General features: G+C 50.6%; 1 protein-coding gene across 2 annotated transcripts in view; it reads right to left on the minus strand.

Annotated features, from left to right (window-relative positions):
* Positions 1–4,984: 4,984 nt before the first annotated feature.
* The window catches only part of NELFCD (negative elongation factor complex member C/D), a 32,571-nt gene continuing 15,250 nt past the window's right edge, over positions 4,985–22,305 (minus strand). For both annotated transcript variants that reach the window (XM_029613000.1, XM_029613001.1), the window contains 4 exons: positions 20,984–21,079; positions 7,312–7,452; positions 5,958–6,087; positions 4,985–5,832 (listed from right to left, as the gene is read on the minus strand). In XM_029613000.1, the coding sequence (XP_029468860.1) occupies positions 5,798–5,832; positions 5,958–6,087; positions 7,312–7,452; positions 20,984–21,079 (402 nt within the window). In that variant the 3' untranslated portion in view covers positions 4,985–5,797. The remainder of the gene's footprint in view (positions 5,833–5,957; positions 6,088–7,311; positions 7,453–20,983; positions 21,080–22,305) is intronic.

A 22,305-nucleotide genomic window follows, 5' to 3' on the forward strand; every position in this document is an offset into this window, starting at 1 on the left:
ACGGAGAACCAGGTTGAGCTTCCACGAAGGACAGGGGTTCCGAATCGGAGGACGAAGATATTTAACACCAAGCAGAAAACGAACCACATCTAGATGAGACGCTAGAGCGAGGCCCTGTACCTTTCCCTGAAAACTACCAAGGGCTACCACCTGAACTCGTAGGGAATTGAAGGCTAGACCTGCCTGCAGAAAGGCCAGAACATCCGGAATAGTAGCCCTGGACTCCACCACCGCGTGGTTCAGGCACCAGTCCTTGAAAATACCCCAAACTCTGACGTAGGCTATGGAGGTAGAAGTTTTACAGGACTGCAAAAGCATAGTAATCTCAGACGACGAGTAACCCTTATTTCTCAATCTCCGCCTTTCAAAAGCCATGCCACTAGACAAAAGCAATCTACCTCTGTGAAATAAATGGGACCTTGTCGCAGCAGACTCGGGGACGGATGAAATCTCAGCGGGCCATCTACCGCCAGATTGAAAAGGTCCACAAACCAAGGGCGCCTTGGCCACTCTGGCGCGACGAGTATCACCTTACCCGAATGAACCTCGATGCGGCGTAAAACCTTGCCAACCAACGGCAATGGCGGAAAGACATACAACAGAATGTCCTTTGGCCAGGGAAGTACCAGAGCGTCTACACCTTCCGCTCCTGGCTCTCTTCGATGACTGAAAAATCGAGGATCTTTGGCATTGCGATACGTAGCCATCATGTCCATCATGGGCCTGGACCATCGGTTGCACAGGAGACTGAAAGCTTAGTCAGAGTTCCTACTCTCCTGGATCTAACTGGTGGTGGCTGAGAAAAATCGTCCTGCACATTGTCCACTCTGGCAATGTGAGAGGCTGCTATCCTGTACAGGTGCTGTTCCACTCAGCTGATTAAAAGTTGAGCCTCCATCGCCACCTGACTCCTCAGAGTTCTGCCCTGACGATTGATGTAAGCCACTGTCGGAGATAATCTGCACTGATCTCCCCTCTACTAAGGGAAGGAGGCCTGTAGCACCAACCAAACTGCTCTGGTCTCTAACTGATCGATCGACCAAGAAGACTCCGACCTTGTCCACTGACCTTGCACTGCCATTCCTAGACAAACCGCTCCCCACCCGGAGAGGCTGGCATCGGTGGTTACCTCTATCCAGGAGGGAATTTCCAAATCCACACCCCATCGTAAATTGTCTGGACACAGCCACCAAAGAAGACTGGACCGTGCCGAATCCATCAGTGGGAGGAGAAGATGAAACTGTTTGGGGAGCGGATTCCACCGGGAGAGCAAGGCTGACTGAAGAGGACGCAAATGCGCAAAGGCCCAGGGCACCAGTTCAAGAGTGGACGCCACCGAACCAAGGACCTGCAAATAATCCCAGACCCTGGGACGAGGCATGGATTGCAAGGATGCCACCTGAGTGAGAAGCTTGGACAATCTTTCCTCGGTAAGGAAAACCTTTCCCAAGAGTGTGTTGAACTGAGCACCCAAAAACTCCAAGGACTGGGAAGAAACCAGGTGACTTGTCGGGATTGACCACCCAACAAGCTCAACATCTGTAGCACCCTCTGCACTGTTGCCCTGCAAAGGTGTTCTGACTTCGCTCGAATCAGCCAAACGTCCAGGTAGGGTGTACCAAAATCCCCTCCTTTCGCAGGGCCGCTGCCGCAATCATCATTACCTTGGTGAAGACTCTGGGCGCCATCGCCAGACCGAATGGTAGCATGCAAAATTGAAAATGATGGCCCAGGATCGCAAACTGCAGATATTTCTGATGATCTGGGCGTATAGGAATGTGCAAGTAAGGTTCTGTCAGATCTAGAGATGCTAGGAATTCCCCTTTGTGTACAGATGCTATCACTGAGCGAAGTTTTTCCATCAGAAAACGAAGCACCTTCAGAGTCCGATAGACTCTCTTTAAGTCTAGGATGGGACGGAAGGTGCCCTCCTTCTTGGGCACCATGAAGTAGATGGAGTAGCGCCCTCACCTGAGCTCTCCTGCGGGTACCAGAACTATGGCGCCTAGGTCCTGTAACCGTCTGGTGTTTGTGGTGGTACCCGCATGGGGAAACCATGTTCCGCTCGAGGATCAGCCGAGCAAAATCTAACACGTAACCGTGTTCTACTATTCTGAGGACCCACTGATCTGAGGTTAAGTTGGTCCACTCTTCTTGAAAAAGGGATGACCTCCCCTCTATTCTTGGGACGGAAGAGTGGACCGGCCTCGCTTCATTGCGCCGACATGGGACCCCCATGAGATGGTGGGGCTCCATCTCTGGCAGGCCAGTGCCCTCGAAAGGACTGATTCCAAGAAGATTGGTGGCCGGGACCCTGTCGAAAGGACAAACCGGCAGAACGTGAAGAGCGAAATGGCGATTTCCCCGAAATCTCGCCCGTTGAAGAAAGGATTCTCTTGTCCTGGGTCTATCCTCCGGCAACCTATGGACTTTATTCTCCCCCAGAGATTTTATCATGTCCTTCAATTGTTGCCCGAAAAGCAGCTTACCCTTGAAGGGTAAGGAACTCAGTTAAGCCTTAGAGGAAACATCCGCAGCCCAGTGTCTAAGCCAGAGGAGCCTGCGGGAGGACACGGCAGAGACCATAGTCCAGCCAGAAGTCCGCAACAGATCATAAAGCGCTTCAGCACTGTAAGCTTGCACCGCCTCAACTCGCAGAAAGGGATGCTGCTGCTTGCAAATCCTGAACCCAGTGGAGACTGACTCGTAGTGCGAAACTGCTGCACATAGCTGCCCAGACTCCTAGGGCCGAAACCTCAAAAATCTTTTTAAGCTGCAACTCCAATTTGCGATCCTGCAAATCCTTCAGGGCAGTGGCTCCTGTTACTGGGATGGTGGTTTTCTTGGTCACGGCCGAGACCGCGGTGTCCACCTTAGGGACCTTAAAGAGGTCCAGCGCTTCCTCCGGAAGTGGATATAACTTGTCCATAGCCCAACTTACCTTTAAACCAAGGGCCAGAGTGTCCCCTCCTTAAACAAAAGATCCGTAACTGACTTATGGAACGGAAAAGATCGAGCTGGACTCCTGAGGCCCACCATCACTAGATCCATAGCCCCAAACCGTGAGTCCTCCGGAGGAACCTCAATGCCCAGCTCCTCCAGAATAGCTGGGATAAGTGGACCGAGCTCATCCCTTCTGAACAGGCAGACCACTTTTGGATCATCACTCTCCACTAAAGGTGCGTCTTCTGGCTTGGCCGGCTGGAGCTGGTGATCCTGATCAGCATCCGGTCCCTCACCAGGGGCTTGCGGAGGAGACTCACCTTCATCCGCCCTGTCTGTATCTGAACTGTCCACCTGACAGGAAAAGGACTGGAAAGGGCGTTTGGCCTTGGGGGCTTCTATGCCACTGTGTGACTTGGTTCGCTTGTGGAGTGATGAAACTCCTGTCCCAGCCCCCAGCGATGGCGGGACCTCATGGGGTACCTTAGTACCCTGGCTCTTTGCTGCTTTTCGTGCTTTGAAGGCTTTATGCAGCAACAAAACAATCAAGGGATAACAAGGAAGACGACTCATCCGATTCCTTCTCCTGTTCTTCCTCTGAGGAAGAGATCTGCGCTGCCTGCAAGTCACCCCCCCAGGGGCAGCAGGACGCGGCGAAAGAGGTGGCAGAGAGCTCCCCTCCCCTAGGGCAGCCTTCTCCTGCTTCCTGAACGTTCGCAGTAAGGCTTCAGTACCTGCGCTGAGAAGAAAAGGGTCCTGAGGCTGCTGCAGCAGTTCTACCCTCCCAGGGTCCCTGCGTGTTCTAGAGCTGCTGCGATGCGATTTCGCCGAAATCGGCTTCCCCGAAGAGCCTTCCCCTCCTGACAAGCACCCGGTACAAACTCCGGCCTGCAGGCCGCACCATGCTGCATGATCTCCGGGCTAAATTAGGATCGGGGCCCGAAAAAAGAACCAGCGCGACCAAGACAAACCCCCAGGAGCTCTTAGGAACTGAAAAGGACGGCAAAAACGGCGTAGGAAGGAAGGAGGGCCAAAAGAGAAAGTTAGGCCGGCTCAGAAATTAAGTAAATCACCTCAGCGTTGTTTTGTCCTGTGTGCAGATCTTCAGAGGGTGAGTGAACCGGGCTCCCCGGTATCACCCTCAGCTGCGGGCAGTTACAGGGCTCCCAACCCTCTGCTCCAGAGCCTATGCTACCAGGGGGGATGGTACCACCAGGACCTAGCAACTCCCTGGGAGGCTTAAAGAGATATATTCTCGCTCTCTTTTTTTTTTTTTTAAGATTCCCTAAGGAACGAATACCAACAAAACTAAAAACCTAACACCTCCACCATCTGCTGGAGACAGAGAAATACTGACAGACTCCAGGTGGCACCTCAGGGGGATAGGACGGAGTCTGTTAAAACTACTCTGTCTCCATCTGCTGGAGGGGAGGCAAAACCCAGGAGTCTGGAATCATCCAGGTATGTACAGGAAACCTGTGCTGAAGGGACGTATGTCAGAGGTAGCATGGGTGAGGGTGTATGCATGATAGAAAAGAGCCTGCGTGAGTGTGTGTGTCTGTGACAGAGAAGGACAGAGGGAGCCTGTGTGAGGGGCAGTTCTGAGAGAGGGGTCAAACTCTGGGAGGGAAGAGACAGCAGCAGTTGGAGGAGTTGGGGCCTGAGAAGGCAAACAAAGATTGGCCAGGAGGGTGTGGAAGGGACACTCTTACAGTGAACTTCAAGGGAAATTCAGCTCAAAATATTTAACTCTACATCTTTAAGTAATAATTTAAAATGAATTACAGAAAAAGTTAATTACTTAAAGACTGCCATGTATATTGTGTTATTTTGACCAATATAAATTATGCAGAAGTTTGCAGAATTTAACTTTTTTTTGCGCAGAACTCCCCCAGGTGTAATCTTCAGAAAATAAATACAAGTACAATTTCTGCAGTCGTTTGCGCTGTAGCCAGTTCCATGGCCTCGTCCCGTTCTTACCTACTAAAGAAACTTGATATTAACGTTTTCTCTGTGTTAATAAGATTTACAACAGAAGAAATGTTTCTCCATAAAATAATTTACTACAAAGCCAGTGGGGAGCAAGGTGGTGCACATGTTTCCTTCTCCAAAATGCCATTCTGTACAGAAGGAAGGAGCAGGGCTAATGATGACAGAAAACATTCACTTTTAGTGGTTCACCCAAAGTCTCAAGGGAGCTCCCAGGAAGGTGGTTGTCAACTTTACCAGTAGGTGGCAGCAGCCCTCAGACTGCCAGTATCCCCCAGAGCCCTTTCCAGGGTAATGACCCCTGCATGGGGCTTGGCTAACCAAGGGCTCTCCTTCACTGACTGCTCCATCAAAACCCATCGCCCAGTTATTCCTAAAGCCACTACTGGCAATGGACTGGGCGCTGGCCACTAATGCAGAAGCCCGCTAAGATTCACCCTCTTCTTAATGATCACACTGCTTCCTGCAGCGACTTGTGGCAAGCACCAAGAAGAAAAAAAGTACAGCCAAATGTTTTAATTGCTTCAAGCTGAGCACTGCTGCTCCACATACTTTTCAAACCCTGGCCAGGACGTAGAAAATCCTTCTGCTTTCAGTGTCTGGCCGAGAGGAACGTGCTGCGCTCTCGAAAGACAGACAATGGGACGGCCGCTGGCTGCCGCCCATCGCCACTCCTGGGAATGCCATGCGCCACTCACGCAAGCAGGAAAGGCAGAGCGGCTCCCAGGCACAGTCCGGGAGCTGGGAAGCACTGCTTCGCCTGGTCCCATTGGTGCTACTTCTGGCGAGACGTCGCTAAGAGAAGCTGGTGTGCCGAACCTCCTCTCTCTCTCTCTGCTCCGAGCCAGAATCCATCCGCCCTGCTTTAGTTTATCATGATGAAGTTTGACTTGCAGTGAGCTTGAAAGAAACAAGCACAAAAGTTTGGTCAGCGCTGCCCAGTGCCGGCCTCGTAGCCCGGTCAGGGAACGGGAGGTTGCCCTCTTAGGATCCCCCAGAGGCAGGACAGCGCCGCGCTCACTCACCTATGAATTCCGTGACAGGGTCGTGCTCCCCTTCTGTTTTAATTGTCCCCGCGATGCTGTCGTTCTCCAGCATGGGAAGGAAAAGCTGCACAAAGTCGGAGGTGTAGGGGGGAGCGATCACATCCAGTACCTGAATGGTGGCACAGAGAGTACAGAAGGAATCACAGCAGCACAGGCACTGCCTCAAATAAAGACCTTCCTTAACGCTACTGCTCCATCCTTCTCTCTCTCGTGTTTTATTTCTCAGTAACCCCCAAGCTTCGGCTGTTCAGGCTTGTATCTGTCTAATACCTGCGAGCGGTTCTGATGAGGATGGGATTCACATCCAGCAGATCTTTACAGACCCTTTAAACCCTGCTGCCAGCGTTTAACGTGGGCGCCGATGCAGGCGTTATTGCAAAAGGTGTTTCTTTATTACATAGAAACATAGAAATGATGGCAAAAGAAGACCAAATGGCCCATCCTGTCTGCCCAACAAGCTACGCTCTTTATCAATTTTTTTTTTCCCTTTTTCTCTCCCCCATCTGTTACTATTGGCTTCCAGTACCCTCCGGCCCTAATTTCCCTCCACCCCACCAGAGCAGCACCGTATCTGCATCCAAGTATTAATGGATCTGCTATCAAGTAATGGGCTATTTAGCACCCTTCCACATCTAGTGGCCTCGCTAGCAAAGGTGGTGGTTGTTAACGTAAGTTAATGTGCGTTAAGAGACTGCTGCATGCAGGCACTTGACATGCATTAATGCTTTCATTATGCCTAACACCGTTGAGTACATTGGCCCCTCGGTGGTTTAAACAGCAGGAAGAGGAAAGGGGCTCTGGCCACTAGTACTGGATGCCCACAGTGCGGGCCTGTGCTCTGCTCACACTGCAGCTGGATCAAGGCCTGCAAACATCTGCACATCCCAGGAAAAAGTCTGGGACGTGCAGCTAAGTCTCCTTTCCATCCTCTTTTTGGCGTCCCACTCAGACCTGCTCCAGAGGACGCCAGCAAACACTGCTACAAAGTCTCAGGTGCCTTGCACCTTATTTTCAAAGGGAAACATTTTCTTTTGAAAATTGTCATGTTGCACCTCCTTTTTTTCAGGCACCAGAACCCCATGCATACATTTGAAAATTAAATGCAGGCACATTGCTTTCCTCTCTGACATAAAAGCACTTCCAGAACTACCTCCTTATAATCCGGTTAAAAGTGCATGCAGACACTGGGGCATCTCCCCAGGTAAATACCAACCCACCAGATAAACTGTTCAAAGGTACAAAGTGCCTCACTCTCATTTATCTCTGCGGAAACCATCCTTAACCATGCTGGAGCAGAAAGAGGAAGATGAAGGGTGGGAAAGGTGCCACTGACCTCCGTAACAAAGTATCTGATGAGAGAAATGTCTGTGTCCAGTTTCTCCAGGCATTTGCGAATGTAGCTGACCACGGGCAGGACATAACCTCGGCTGAGTAAGTGAACCATCCTGTCCAGCAGGGTCTTCTTCAGCTCCAGCTTAGGGACAGACAGACAGAAGCACCTTTAGTCAGAAACCGCAAACTAATCCGATGGCAGGGGGTCAACCAGATAAATCAAACATGCCAAGTCCTCTAATCACCTGCAGGACAGGGGCTCCTATGGTGCGTCCCCTACCTTTTATCAGCTGCAGGGCACTGGTACCTGCGGCACACACCCTACCTATCTCTGCAGGGCACTGGTACCTGCGGCACCCACCCTACCTGTACCTGCGGCACGCACCCTACCTATCTCTGCCGGGCACTGGTACCTGCGGCACGCACCCTACCTATCTCTGCAGGGCACTGGTACCTGCGGCACCCACCCTACCTATCTCTGCAGGGCACTGGTACCTGCGGCACACACCCTACCTATCTCTGCAGGGCACTGGTACCTGCGGCACCCACCCTACCTGTACCTGCGGCACGCACCCTACCTATCTCTGCCGGGCACTGGTACCTGCGGCACGCACCCTACCTATCTCTGCAGGGCACTGGTACCTGCGGCACCCACCCTACCTATCTCTGCAGGGCACTGGTACCTGCGGCACCCACCCTACCTATCTCTGCAGGGCACTGGTACCTGCGGCACCCACCCTACCTATCTCTGCAGGGCACTGGTACCTGCGGCACGCACCCTACCTATCTCTGCAGGGCACTGGTACCTGCGGCACCCACCCTACCTATCTCTGCAGGGCACTGGTACCTGCGGCACCCACCCTACCTATCTCTGCAGGGCACTGGTACCTGCGGCAGGCACCCTACCTATCTCTGCTGGGCACTGGTACCTGCGGCACGCACCCTACCTATCTCTGCAGGGCACTGGTACCTGCGGCACGCACCCTACCTATCTCTGCAGGGCACTGGTACCTGCGGCACCCACCCTACCTATCTCTGCAGGGCACTGGTACCTGCGGCACCCACCCTACTATCTCTGCAGGGCACTGGTACCTGCGGCACGCACCCTACCTAATCTCTGCCGGGCACTGGTACCTGCGGCACGCACCCTACCTATCTCTGCAGGGCACTGGTACCTGCGGCACCCACCCTACCTATCTCTGCAGGGCACTGGTACCTGCGGCACCCACCCTACCTATCTCTGCAGGGCACTGGTACCTGCGGCACCCACCCTACCTATTTCTGCAGGGCACTGGTACCTGCGGCACGCACACTACCCTATCTCTGCAGGGCACTGGTACCTGCGGCACCCACCCTACCTATCTCTGCCGGCACTGGTACCTGCGGCACCCCACCCTACCTATCTCTGCAGGGCACTGGTACATGCGGCACCACCCTACCTATCTCTGCAGGGCACTGGTACCTGCGGCACGCACCCTACCTTATCTCTGCAGGGCCACTGGTACCTGCGGCACCCACCCTACCTATCTCTGCCGGGCACTGGTACCTGCGGCACCCACCCTACCTTTATCATCTGCAGGGCACTGGTACCTGTGCGCACACCCTACCTATCTCTGCAGGGCACTGGTACCTGCGGCACACACCCTACCTATCTCTGCAGGGCACTGGTACCTGCGGCACACCCTACCTATCTCTGCAGGGCACTGGTACCTGCGCACACCCTACCTTTTATCATCTGCAGGGCACTCCTATCTCTGCCGGGCATGGTACCTGCGGCACCCACCTACTGTACCTGCGGCACGCACCCTACCTATCTCTGCAGGGCACTGGTACCTGCGGCACCCACCTACCTGTACCTGCGGCACCCACCCTACCTGTACCTGCGGCACGCACCCTACTATCTCTGCAGGCACTGGTACCTGCGGCGGCCCACCCCTACCTATCTCTGCAGGGCACTGGTACCTGCGGCACGCACCCTACCTATCTCTCCAGGCACTGGTACCTGCGGCACGCACCCTACCTATCTCTGCAGGGCACTGGTACTGCGGCACCCACCCTACCTATCTCTGCAGGGCACTGGTACCTGCGGCACCCACCCTACCTATCTCTGCAGGGCACTGGTACCTGCGGCACGCACCCTACCTATCTCTGCAGGGCACTGGTACCTGTGGCGCACACCCTACCTATCTCTGCAGGGCACTGGTACCTGCGGCACTCACCCTACCTATCTCTGCAGGGCACTGGTACCCGCGGCACTCACCCTACCTATCTCTGCAGGGCACTGGTACCCGTGGCGCGCACCCTACCTATCTCTGCAGGGCACTGGTACCCGCGGCACCCACCCTACCTATCTCTGCAGGGCACTGGTACCTGCGGCACACCCTACCTATCTCTGCAGGGCACTGGTACCTGCGGCACGCACCCTACCTATCTCTGCAGGGCACTGGTACCTGCGGCACGCACCCTACCTATCTCTGCAGGGCACTGGTACCTGCGGCACACCCTACCTATCTCTGCAGGGCACTGGTACCTGCGGCACCCACCCTACCTATCTCTGCAGGGCACTGGTACCTGCGGCACCCACCCTACCTGTACCTGCGGCACGCACCCTACCTATCTCTGCAGGGCACTGGTACCTGCGGCACCCACCCTACCTATCTCTGCAGGGCACTGGTACCTGCGGCACGCACCCTACCTGTACCTGCGGCACGCACCCTACCTATCTCTGCAGGGCACTGGTACCCGCGGCACGCACCCTACCTATCTCTGCAGGGCACTGGTACCCGCGGCACGCACCCTACCTATCTCTGCAGGGCACTGGTACCCGCGGCACGCACCCTACTATCTCTGCAGGGCACTGGTCCCTGCGGCGCGCACCCTACCTATCTCTGCAGGGCACTGGTACCCGCGGCACCCACCCTACCTATCTCTGCAGGGCACTGGTACCTGCGGCACTCACCCTACCTATCTCTGCAGGGCACTGGTACCTGCGGCACGCACCCTACCTATCACTGCAGGGCACTGGTACCCTGCGGCACGCACCCTACCTATCTCTGCAGGGCACTGGTACCTGCGGCACGCACCCTACCTATCTCTGCAGGGCACTGGTACCTGCGGCACGCACCCTACCTATCTCTGCCGGGCACTGGTACCTGCGGCACGCACCCTACCTATCATCTGCAGGGCACTGGTACCTGCGGCACACCCTACCTATCTCTGCAGGGCACTGGTACCTGCGGCACGCACCCTACCTATCTCTGCCGGGCACTGGTACCTGCGGCACGCACCCTACCTATCTCTGCCGGGCACTGGTACCTGCGGCGCGCACCCTACCTATCTCTGCAGGGCACTGGTACCTGCGGCACGCACCCTACCTATCACTGCAGGGCACTGGTACCTGCGGCACGCACCCTACCTATCTCTGCCGGGCACTGGTACCTGCGGCACGCACCCTACCTATCATCTGCAGGGCACTGGTACCTGCGGCACACCCTACCTATCTCTGCAGGGCACTGGTACCTGCGGCACCCACCCTACCTATCTCTGCCGGGCACTGGTACCTGCGGCACGCACCCTACCTATCTCTGCAGGGCACTGGTACCTGCGGCACGCACCCTACCTATCTCTGCCGGGCACTGGTACCTGCGGCACGCACCCTACCTATCTCTGCAGGGCACTGGTACCTGCGGCGCGCACCCTACCTATCTCTGCAGGGCACTGGTACCTGCGGCACTCACCCTACCTATCTCTGCAGGGCACTGGTACCTGCGGCACGCACCCTACCTATCTCTGCAGGGCACTGGTACCTGCGGCGCGCACCCTACCTATCTCTGCAGGGCACTGGTACCTGCGGCGCGCACCCTACCTATCACTGCAGGGCACAGGTACCTGCGGCACGCACCCTACCTATCTCTGCCGGGCACTGGTACCTGCGGCACGCACCCTACCTATCATCTGCAGGGCACTGGTACCTGCGGCACACCCTACCTATCTCTGCAGGGCACTGGTACCTGCGGCACGCACCCTACCTATCTCTGCCGGGCACTGGTACCTGCGGCACGCACCCTACCTATCTCTGCAGGGCACTGGTACCTGCGGCACGCACCCTACCTATCTCTGCAGGGCACTGGTACCTGCGGCACTCACCCTACCTATCTCTGCAGGGCACTGGTACCTGCGGCACGCACACGCACCCTACCTATCTCTGCAGGGCACTGGTACCTGCGGCACCCACCCTACCTTTTATCATCTGCAGGGCACTGGTACCTGTGGCGCACACCCTACCTTTTATCATCTGCAGGGCACTGGTACCTGCGGCACACACCCTACCTATCTCTGCAGGGCACTGGTACCTGCGGCACACCCTACCTATCTCTGCAGGGCACTGGTACCTGCGGCACACACCCTACCTTTTATCATCTGCAGGGCACTGGTACCTGCGGCACACACCCTACCTATCTCTGCAGGGCACTGGTACCTGCGGCACACCCTACCTATCTCTGCAGGGCACTGGTACCTGTGGCGCACACCCTACCTATCTCTGCAGGGCAGTGGTACCTGCAGCACGCACCCTACCTATCTCTGCAGGGCACTGGTACCTGCGGCACGCACCCTACCTATCTCTGCAGGGCACTGGTACCTGTGGCGCACACCCTACCTTTTATCATCTGCAGGGCACTGGTACCTGTGGCGCACACCCTACCTTTTATCATCTGCAGGGCACTGGTACCTGCGGCACACACCCTACCTATCTCTGCAGGGCACTGGTACCTGCGGCACACCCTACCTATCTCTGCAGGGCACTGGTACCTGTGGCGCACACCCTACCTTTTATCATCTGCAGGGCACTGGTACCTGTGGCGCACACCCTACCTTTTATCATCTGCAGGGCACTGGTACCTGCGGCACACACCCTACCTATCTCTGCAGGGCACTGGTACCTGCGGCACACCCTACCTATCTCTGCAGGGCACTGGTACCTGTGGCGCACACCCTACCTATCTCTGCAGGGCACTGGTACCTGCGGCACACCCTACCTATCTCTGCAGGGCACTGGTACCTGTGGCGCACACCCTACCTATCTCTGCAGGGCAGTGGTACCTGCGGCACGCACCCTACCTATCTCTGCAGGGCACTGGTACCTGCGGCACGCACCCTACCTTTTATCATCTGCAGGGCACTGGTACCTGCGGCACCCACCCTACCTATCTCTGCAGGGCACTGGTACCTGCGGCATCCACCCTACCTTTTATCATCTGCAGGGCACTGGTACCTGCGGCATCCACCCTACCTATCTCTGCAGGGCACTGGTACCTGCGGCACTCACCCTACCTATCTCTGCAGGGCACTGGTACCTGCGGCACCCACCCTACCTATCTCTGCAGGGCACTGGTACCTGCGGCACGCACCCTACCTATCTCTGCCGGGCACTGGTACCTGCGGCACGCACCCTACCTATCTCTGCAGGGCACTGGTACCTGCGGCACCCACCCTACCTATCTCTGCAGGGCACTGGTACCTGCGGCATCCACCCTACCTATCTCTGCAGGGCACTGGTACCTGCGGCACTCACCCTACCTATCTCTGCAGGGCACTGGTACCTGCGGCACTCACCCTACCTGTACCTGCGGCACGCACCTTACCTATCTCTGCCGGGCACTGGTACCTGCGGCACGCACCCTACCTATCTCTGCAGGGCACTGGTACCTGCGGCACTCACCCTACCTATCTCTGCAGGGCACTGGTACCTGCGGCACTCACCCTACCTATCTCTGCCGGGCACTGGTACCTGCGGCACTCACCCTACCTATCTCTGCCGGGCACTGGTACCTGCGGCACCCACCCTACCTATCTCTGCAGGGCACTGGTACCTGCGGCATCCACCCTACCTATCTCTGCAGGGCATGGGCCCCTTTGGCCCACATCCTACCTCTCATATCACCTGCAGGACGCATGCACCCAACACACATCCCCTACTTCTCTCTGCAGGGCACAGACAGTATACCATTGTACAAGGTGAGCAGGCAGTGTGGGAGGTGCTTCCCTGATTTGCAAAACTCATGGCGTGTCAATGAATGTAAAATAAAGAGATGATACTTTCGCACATCCCAGCTAAAGCTTACACTAAAAGCACTATACTTGTTTATGCCGGTTGAAAGGGTGCAAGGTCACAAAGTACATGGGGTGGAGGACTTTGTGCAAAGGCCGTGTGTAATTCGCTGATAAAAACCTGCAACTGGGATTCAGACAAAGTCATAGTTTGTAAAGATCAAAATTCTCTTTCTTCCACTATCAGAAGCTGCCATGTAAATCGGCAAAGTCAAACCTAGATTTTCCACTCCAGAGGTGGCAGTGTCTTTCCAAATGACAGAATATGTTAGGACCTTATCTGGATGAAGGACACTCAAAAAACAGAAGAGCCTGCAGAATGTAATTCACAAAATAACTAATGAACAAAAAACACCACAGAAACACCTGATGCAGTTATATCGGAGGAAAAAGACTTCAGACAACCTCTGGTGAGTGAAACTCTCACCTATATGGCTACAAACAAACAATCATCAGTCCCAATAAAACCTCCTGTAATTTCTAAAACACACGGCAAATTATTAGCAACATTGTAAAACATCTGAGATTTATTTATTTAAAAATGTTATATACCGTCGTTCCAAATCAAGATCACAATGGTTTACAAAATAACATTCATAATATTAAAAACAGATTTGACATATATCAGATGCAATATTCTAGTACAAGTCAATAACATATGCACATGCTACAGAGAAGGTATCCAACAGCTAATATATAATAGTAGTACATTGTAAACTAATACATGATAGCCAGTAGATTATACATTATCTGTAATCCTCTAGGCTTCCAATCCAAAGAACTCGCATCATTTTTTTTTATCTTGTAATTCCCTCACTCTCTCTTTACAGTTAATTCCTCATGATTCAAATTAAGATTTCTTATCATTCTTCGTACCGTGGTCCTCTTACTCTCTTGATTTTAAGTAAGATTATAGGCATTTTTATAGAGCCATGTTTTTAATTCACACTTAAATCTTTTTCTACCTGGTATCTCTGGTAGTGAATTCCAGCGTTTAGGGCCTGCTGTGGAGGACACATGACCTCTTATTTGGGTAGGGTAGGAACAGTCAAGAGCCCTTTATGTTGTGATTTTAATGTTCACTGAGGTGTATGTAGATGTAATGTCATATACATTTCAAGAAGATAATTCATATAAATGGTCTGACAACATTAATGTTTCACTGAATAGGTTGCCTCAGGGACCAAAATGTGTAGAAAAGAAAAAAAAAACCCCAAAAGCATTTGTATCGATATTTCAAGATCTAAATTCAACAATTGTGCAAAATATACTTACAAACCAGGTGACCACTTCAATAACAAAGCTTTTCTCCGACAGTGTCCACTACAAAGCTTATCCAACGCTAAAAAACCCCCAAAAACAACAACAATCTCTCAGAAGAAAAAGGACACTTAGGTAGAAAATCACGACTATGCTCAAAAATCCGCGTGTCATTTTGTGAAGCTTTGTAGTGGACACTGTTGGAGAAAAGCATTATTGGTCACCTGGTTTGTACGTATATTTGCACAATTATTGAATTTAGATCTTGAAATAACTTTATACATTTTTTTCCCTTTTTTTTTTTTTATACATTTTGGCCCATGATGTAGCCCATTCGGCAAAACATTGACGTCGTTGGACCGTTTTGGGACCATTACATGAATTAATCATTAATCCCTCCCTGTTATTTTTGCAACTATGTTTGATTATCTGTATTCTATTTGATTCTTGTAAACCGTTATGATGGCTGCACCGAATGACGGTATATAAAACTGTACAAATAAATAATAAATACATAAATTATCTTTTTGAAAAGGAAAATTGGTTCTTAGCTGCTAATTTCTGTTCCTGGAATACCCCAGATCAGTCCAGACTCCTGGGTTTTGCCTCTTCTGCAAGCAGATGGAGCCAGAGAAGAAAAGCTTTACTTGACACTGCCTCGTAACCTAGAGTGCCACCTTCAGTCCCTCAGTATGACCTGACCCAAGCAATAACAGAGACCCTCACTCCTCCCTCAACGAGCAGGAGGATGGCAGAGCCCCAACTCATAACTCTGTGATCGGAACCTCCGGGAACATGAAGTAGAACACCACTGCCCCATGATAGTCCAATAATATGAGTGGACTTTCTTTAACTTTCTGGACTGATTTGGGGTATTGCAGGAATGAAAATTAGCTGGTAAGAACCAATTTTCCTTTCCTGTTCATACCCCGCATCAGTCCAGTTTCCTGGGATGTACCCAAGCTCCCCTAAACTGGGTGGAACCTAGATAGTCCTGCTCACAGTAAACTCTCTCCAAACCCCATGGAGTCCAGAGCCTGAACATCCAAGCGGTAATGTTTACTGAAAATGTGCAATGACTTCCAAATAGCCGCCCGACAGATGTCTTGCGGTGATAGCTGCTGATACTCGACATCACCTGCACCCGAGTCAAATGGGCCCTCAGCCCTTCTGAATTGGGATGACCCCTGCAAACGTATGCCAACGCAATCGCCTCTTTCAACCAACGCTCAATCATAGCCGTGGATGCCTTGCACCCCTTCTTGGGCCCATTACAAAGCACGAAGAGTTGATCTCCAGAAACTATTAGTCACCTTGAGATACCTCAACAATGACTGCTGAACATCCAGCACGCAAAAGCTCCCTCACACGTAGCATCGACGAATCTAAATCTGGAAAAACTGGAAGTTTATTTATTTATTTTATTTATTTATAATTTTTTATATACCGCCGCTCATCAAAGATATCACGTCGGTGTACAGTGAACAGGAACTTACGCCGGAGCGTTATACATTTAACAGGGTTATATAAGCGTTATACATTTAACAAACGTAAGTATATAAATATTTGAACATAAATCAAGTAGAATCTTTTAAAAACAGAACTACCATTTAGTTGTAACTTAACTGAGCTGAATTAAACAGAACTGGAAAGTAAAGGGATTCTAGGAAATTAGGTATGAGGTATAAGTTTGACTGTCTGGCTAAGATACAAAGCCAAAATAACCTTTAGAAGGAAGGAGGGTACCGTGTGCAACTCCATAATCTGTAGACATGGATCTCGACAAGGCAATGCCTTAAATTCTGAAAGTCTTCAGGTCGAACAAATTGCCACTAAAAAAAATCACCTTCAGGGTTAAATCCTTTAGTGTCGCCTTCCTTACTGATTCGAACGGTGCCTCATACAGCCCACTCTGAACCAGATTCCACAAGCGACAAGGCTTCACCCCTCTTTGGAAACGAACCACATCCGGATGCGAGGCCAGAGAAACTCCCTTCACCTTCCCCCTAAGACAGTCTAAAGCCGCCACCTGAATCCAAAGTGAATAAAAGGGTAGTCCTTTAACCAGACCCTTCTGCAGAAAAGACAAGATGTGGGAAACTGAAGTGTGGGCAAGCCTCAAAAACTCTCTACACCCTGACATAAGCGGAGGATGTGGACAGCCTTCTGGCCTGTATTTCCTCAGGATAAATCCCTTCATCTTAAGTGTTCCCTTTTAAAAGCCAAGTTGCGAAACGGAAGTGATCCACCTGATCCAAAAATATCGGACCCTGACAAAGTAGACCTGGAAGATGACCTAACCACAATGGGCTGTCTACCACCAAGTCTACGAACCACAGATGAGGAGGTCATTCCTTCGTCACTAGAATCACCGTGCCAGAGTGCCTCTCAACACGAAGTAATAACTTGCCCACCAATGGCCACAGAAGAAACACAAAGAAGAATCCCCTGTGGCCATGGTAGAGCCAATGCGTTTATGCCTTCCCCTCCATGTCTCGTCTGTGACTGTAAAATTGAGGTATTTTGGTGTTCTGTCTCGACGCCATCACATCCTTACAGGGAGTTCCCCACCTAGTCCGAAAGGAGCAGCACTTCCTCTGACAGTTCCCATTCTCCTGGGTCCAGGACTTTTGTATTTTATTTCCTTTTTATTATGTTTTATTTCTTAATTTTATGTATGGTACTCTGTACATCGCCTAGACATATTGTTAGTGTTAGGCGATTCATAAATTTTAACAAATGTAAATATGCCTGCATGTTTTCTACTCCAGCTATGCGAGATGCTGCTAAGATCGCCAGGTGTTGCCTCACCCAGTGCATCAATTTCTGCACTTCTTGAGCACCCCCTTGACGTCTGGTCCCTCCTTGCCAGTTGGTATGTCACCGTCGTCATATTGTCTGACAGAACATGCACCCTGTGACTCTAAACGCACAACCCTCGTCTCTAACTGATTGATAGACCATAAAACTTCCTCCATGGACCATCGGCCCTGCACCGCCTGTCCCCGACACACCGCTCCCCACCCAGATAAGCTGGCATCGGTGGTCATTATTACTGAGTCTGGGACTTCCAAGTCCATTCCTTGTTCCAGATTGGCCCGACCAAGTCACCAGGACAGACTGGACCTGGACTCCCCCTTGAACAGGAGAGGATTTTGAAACTCCTCTGACAACAGGTTCCAACAGGAGAGGAGTGCCCTCTGCAGGGGCCGCCTATGAGCGAAAGCCCAAGGAACCAATTCTAGCATCAATGTCATGGACCCTAGCACCTGCAGATAATCCCAAACCTTGGAAACTGAGGGGCGGCAAACCTGCTTCTACAGCTTTATCAGTCTTTCCTCTGTAAAAATCACCTTGCCAATCCAGGTGGTGAAAACGAGCTCTCAGGTATTCCAGTGACTGGGATGGTTTTAAGTGATTCTTTGATAGGTTCACCACCCATCCCAAAGACCTCAACCTCTCTAGGATCCTGTGTACTGCCTGATGACAGATCAGACAACTTTGCTCAGATGAGCCAGTCATCGAGATTCGGGTATACTAGCACTCATTGCCTTCTGAGCACTGCTGCCAGCACCACAATCACCTCTTGGTGAACATGCATGGAGCCATCGCCAACTTGAAAGGAAAGGCACAAAACTGAAAGTGATCTCCCAGAACCATGAACCTCAGAAACTTCTGATGCTCCGGCCTGATTGGAATATGCAGATATTCCTCCAAGAGGTCCAAGGATGCTAGGAATTCTCCTTTTCAAACCGCTGCTATCGAAACTGTGGCATCTTGAGGGCTGCATTCACTTTATTCAAGTCCAAAATCGGTCTGAACGTTCCCTCCTTTGTTTTGGTACCACAAAATATATGGAATATCTTCCCTTTCTTTGTTCCTCTCTGGGAACCGGCAGTAAAGCCCCCAGACTCCACGAACAGTCCACCATTTGGTGAACTGCTACCTTCTTGGTGTGAGCTCAGGAGGATGTAAATCTCTCACACCGGCTGAGGAAATTCTAACGCATAGCTGTCTCTTATCACATCGAGAACCCATTGGTCCATTGTGATCTTGGCCCACTTTTCGTAAAAGAGGGCTAACCACCTTCACCCGCCGGTAGAGAAGAGTGGACCAGCCTTGTTTCATTGTGAAGACTTAGCTCCCCTGGAGCCCTGGCCTGAGTTAGCTTGGGTAGGCTTTCGCCCACCTCAGAAGGATTGGGCCCTGCTTGAGACCTACCTCTGAAATGAAGAAGAGCCTGCTAAGTGGAGGATGCTGAGGAAGACATCCTCGCCTGCAAGTGCGGTACCCAGCGCAAAACATGCTCTTTGCATAAAACTGCTACCTACAGCAGCCCGCATACCCAAAGCCAAGACCTCAAAAATTCTCTTGAGGTGAACTTCCAATTTTCAGTCCTGGCACATCTTTCAGTGCTGTGGACCCTACTACCGGAATGGTTGAATTCTTGGACACTGCAAAGACCTTTGGAAATGTTCAAAGCGTAAGCGTTTCCTCTGGTAACAGATACAATTTTGCCATCGCCCTTCCGACCTTCAGTTCAGTCTCTGGAGTGTCCCACTCTCTCTGACCACCAACTTCTTCACTGAGTTGTGGAACAGAAAGGCCTTTGCTGGACCTCTCAATCCGTCCATGACAGGATCTACTCCTTCGTGGACAGACTCTTCCTGTGGCACTTTAATGCCAAGTTCTGAAAGCACAAGTGGAATCAAGGGCCACAATTCCTCCTTTCGAAACAAGCTGACCACCTTAGGGTCATCCCCCTCGACCACAGGCACCTCCTCCGGACCAGACATTGCTGGAAATATCTCTGTAACCGTGAATCTGCCGCCTGCTCTTCTGAATCCTTAAAGTCCTCTGACTCCAGAAGGACTGCGTGGCTGCCTCACCAGGCCAAAAATCCTTCGGATCCTCCCAGAGCCTTTCGCCTCAGCCACTTTGGGCCGTTTTGTAGGCCATGTGTAACTTTGTGGCTGATCCTTGGGACGAGAGAGCTTCGCTCCTCTAGCCTTCCTGGTCAGCTACATCCCATGCATAAGGAGGACAAAATCTGAAGAGAAAGAGGAAGTCCTCTAAATCTTTTTTCAGATTCAGATCCTCTTCAGAGGCTTCCTGTGCCCCCACGGGATCATGAACAGCTGGAGATAAGGGTGGAGGGGAATCCATCACCTCTCCTGAAGCTTCTCTCACAGCTGCCAAAGGCCAAGATGGCCACCACTCTCGCGCTGACAGGGAAGGGATCCACAGCTGTCCCCGATGCTCCTGACACCTTTCAAGCTGCCAACCCTGAGCCCCAGAGATGCATCAGGTTGATCCTAATTGAACCGCACGTACGGCTCTCCGCAAGCCTGAAAGCTGCTTGCTCGACTCTTCCCCGGCGCCATTAACACGTGCTGCAAACAAACAGCGCGGCAGTCTGCCTTGATGGGATCCCCCTGCAGCTATCAAACGCTAGCGCCTTATCTGCCGTGTGGACCCCACACCAAGACAACTGCCTTCAGAGCCCCGATCCCCTGCAACTAACAGGAGCAGAGTTCTCAATCTGTTCCCTTATTTTTTTTTTTCCAAACAAACTTTACTTTGAAGAGAAAAAAAATGATACTTCCCTGAAGGCTGCAGAGATGACCGCTGGATCCTCAGGGTTCTCGAGCTCCAGGGAAGGAGGGGAGTAGGGATCTGGATCACTGTCTGGGTACGAGTGTAAGTCAAGGGTCACCAACCCTTTGCTTGTCCACGTCAGCCAGGGTGGAGTGGCCCCACAAGATACCGCACAATCCCCGAGGAAGCCTTTCTTCACTGGACTTCATTTTTTTTTTTAATCTATACTCCAGATGGCAGGTTTTGCACCTCCACCATCTGCTGGAGACAGAGAAATACTGAGGGACTGCAGGTGGCACACTGGGTTATGTAGCAGTGTCAGTAAAGCTTTTTTTCTCTGTCTCCATCTGCTGGCAAGGAGGCAAAACCCAGGAGTCTGGACTGATCTGGGGTATGAACAGGAATGGATATTTCAGATGTTTTAGCAACATTGTAACAATTTGCCATGTGTCTTAAAAATCCAAGGAGATTTTTTGGGACTGATGATTGTAGCCGTAAAGGTGAAGGTTTCATTCACCGGAGGCTGTCTGAAGCCTTTTTCTTCCAATTTAAATAAATCATCAGGTGTTTCTATTTTCAGTTTTTTTTGTATGATGCTTTTTGCTCATGTTAGCTATTGGATGAAATACACTACAGAGAAGCTAATATTAGTTCAGCACTGCAAAGTTTTCCTGCAGGAGGCTAAGGGAGGAGAGAAATCTTGTTACCTGCTCCATGACGTCCAGCTGGGAGTGCTCGGTCTCAAAGAGCTTGACAAGGAGCTGCAGAACCTGAGGATGCAGCAGCTGATGGCAGGTGCTGATCTGGAAGCAGAGGGTTAAAAGCAAGGTCAGCTCAGTCCTTTCCCTTCCAGAATGTATTCTTTTCAGACGCGTATACAGGGGACTAACTGAGTGTGTGGTGGCTCAGTACTGGGCTAATAGCAGCCCCGAATAGTTTCACTGCAGGAACTCTCACTGACAATGTAGCAACATCACTGTGCAAGTCTTTATTAATTTCCAAAATTAAGATGCTGACAGTGGCTGACTTCCAGAAAACTGTCTTTTCCCCTTGAAAGGTGACTAGTGTTTGTTGCGTCCGTCGGTCTCAGACGGCTTCAACCCTTGTGCCTCACCTTTTTCTCCGCTCTCCCCGCTAGCCTTGTGAATATTTATTTATTTATTTTATTTATAGAATCTTTTATACCGAGGTACGTATAGCTATACATCACCTCGGTTTACAGGGAACAATAACTTAGCAACAGGCTTTACATATAACAGTTTACATAGTAGAACAATAATCAGAAACAGGCTTTCCATTAAACAGCAACAGTCTATACAAATAATATAAATAATGGCATTCAATAATGCCATTATTTATATTATTTATATTATTATACAAATAATATAAATTATTTATATTATATATTATATATAAATTATATATATTATTATATATTATATTATATATAAAATTATTTATATTATTATACAAATAATATAAATAAATAATGGCATTCAATAATGCCATTATTTGTATTATTTATATTATTATACAAATAATATAAATTTATATTATTATATATTATATATAAATTATATATATTATTATATTATATTATATATAAAATTATTTATATTATTATACAAATAATATAAATAATGGCATTCAATAATGCCATTATTTGTATTATTTATATTATTATACAAATAATATAAATTATTTATATTATTATATATTATATATAAATTATATATATTATTATATATTATATTATTATATATATATATTATATATAAAATTATTTATATTATTATACAAATAATATAAATAATGGCAAGCAGAATATGGCTGCCGCCACATCTGCTTGCCGCTCTCTCTGGCGTCCCCGGAACGACTATGGCAAAGCCTCACGCCATGTTTCTCCTAAGGGCCTTCTAGTGTGCTTGTGCGCACACCACCCACGTCTTTATCCACGTCATGGCGGGAACCTCGGGGGCGTCCCCCTCAAGTGACGTCACGCCATTTGGGTATTTAGCCTACGCTTGTT

Source organism: Rhinatrema bivittatum, chromosome 8 (genome assembly GCF_901001135.1).
Source record: "Rhinatrema bivittatum chromosome 8, aRhiBiv1.1, whole genome shotgun sequence".
NCBI lineage: Eukaryota > Metazoa > Chordata > Amphibia > Gymnophiona > Rhinatrematidae > Rhinatrema > Rhinatrema bivittatum.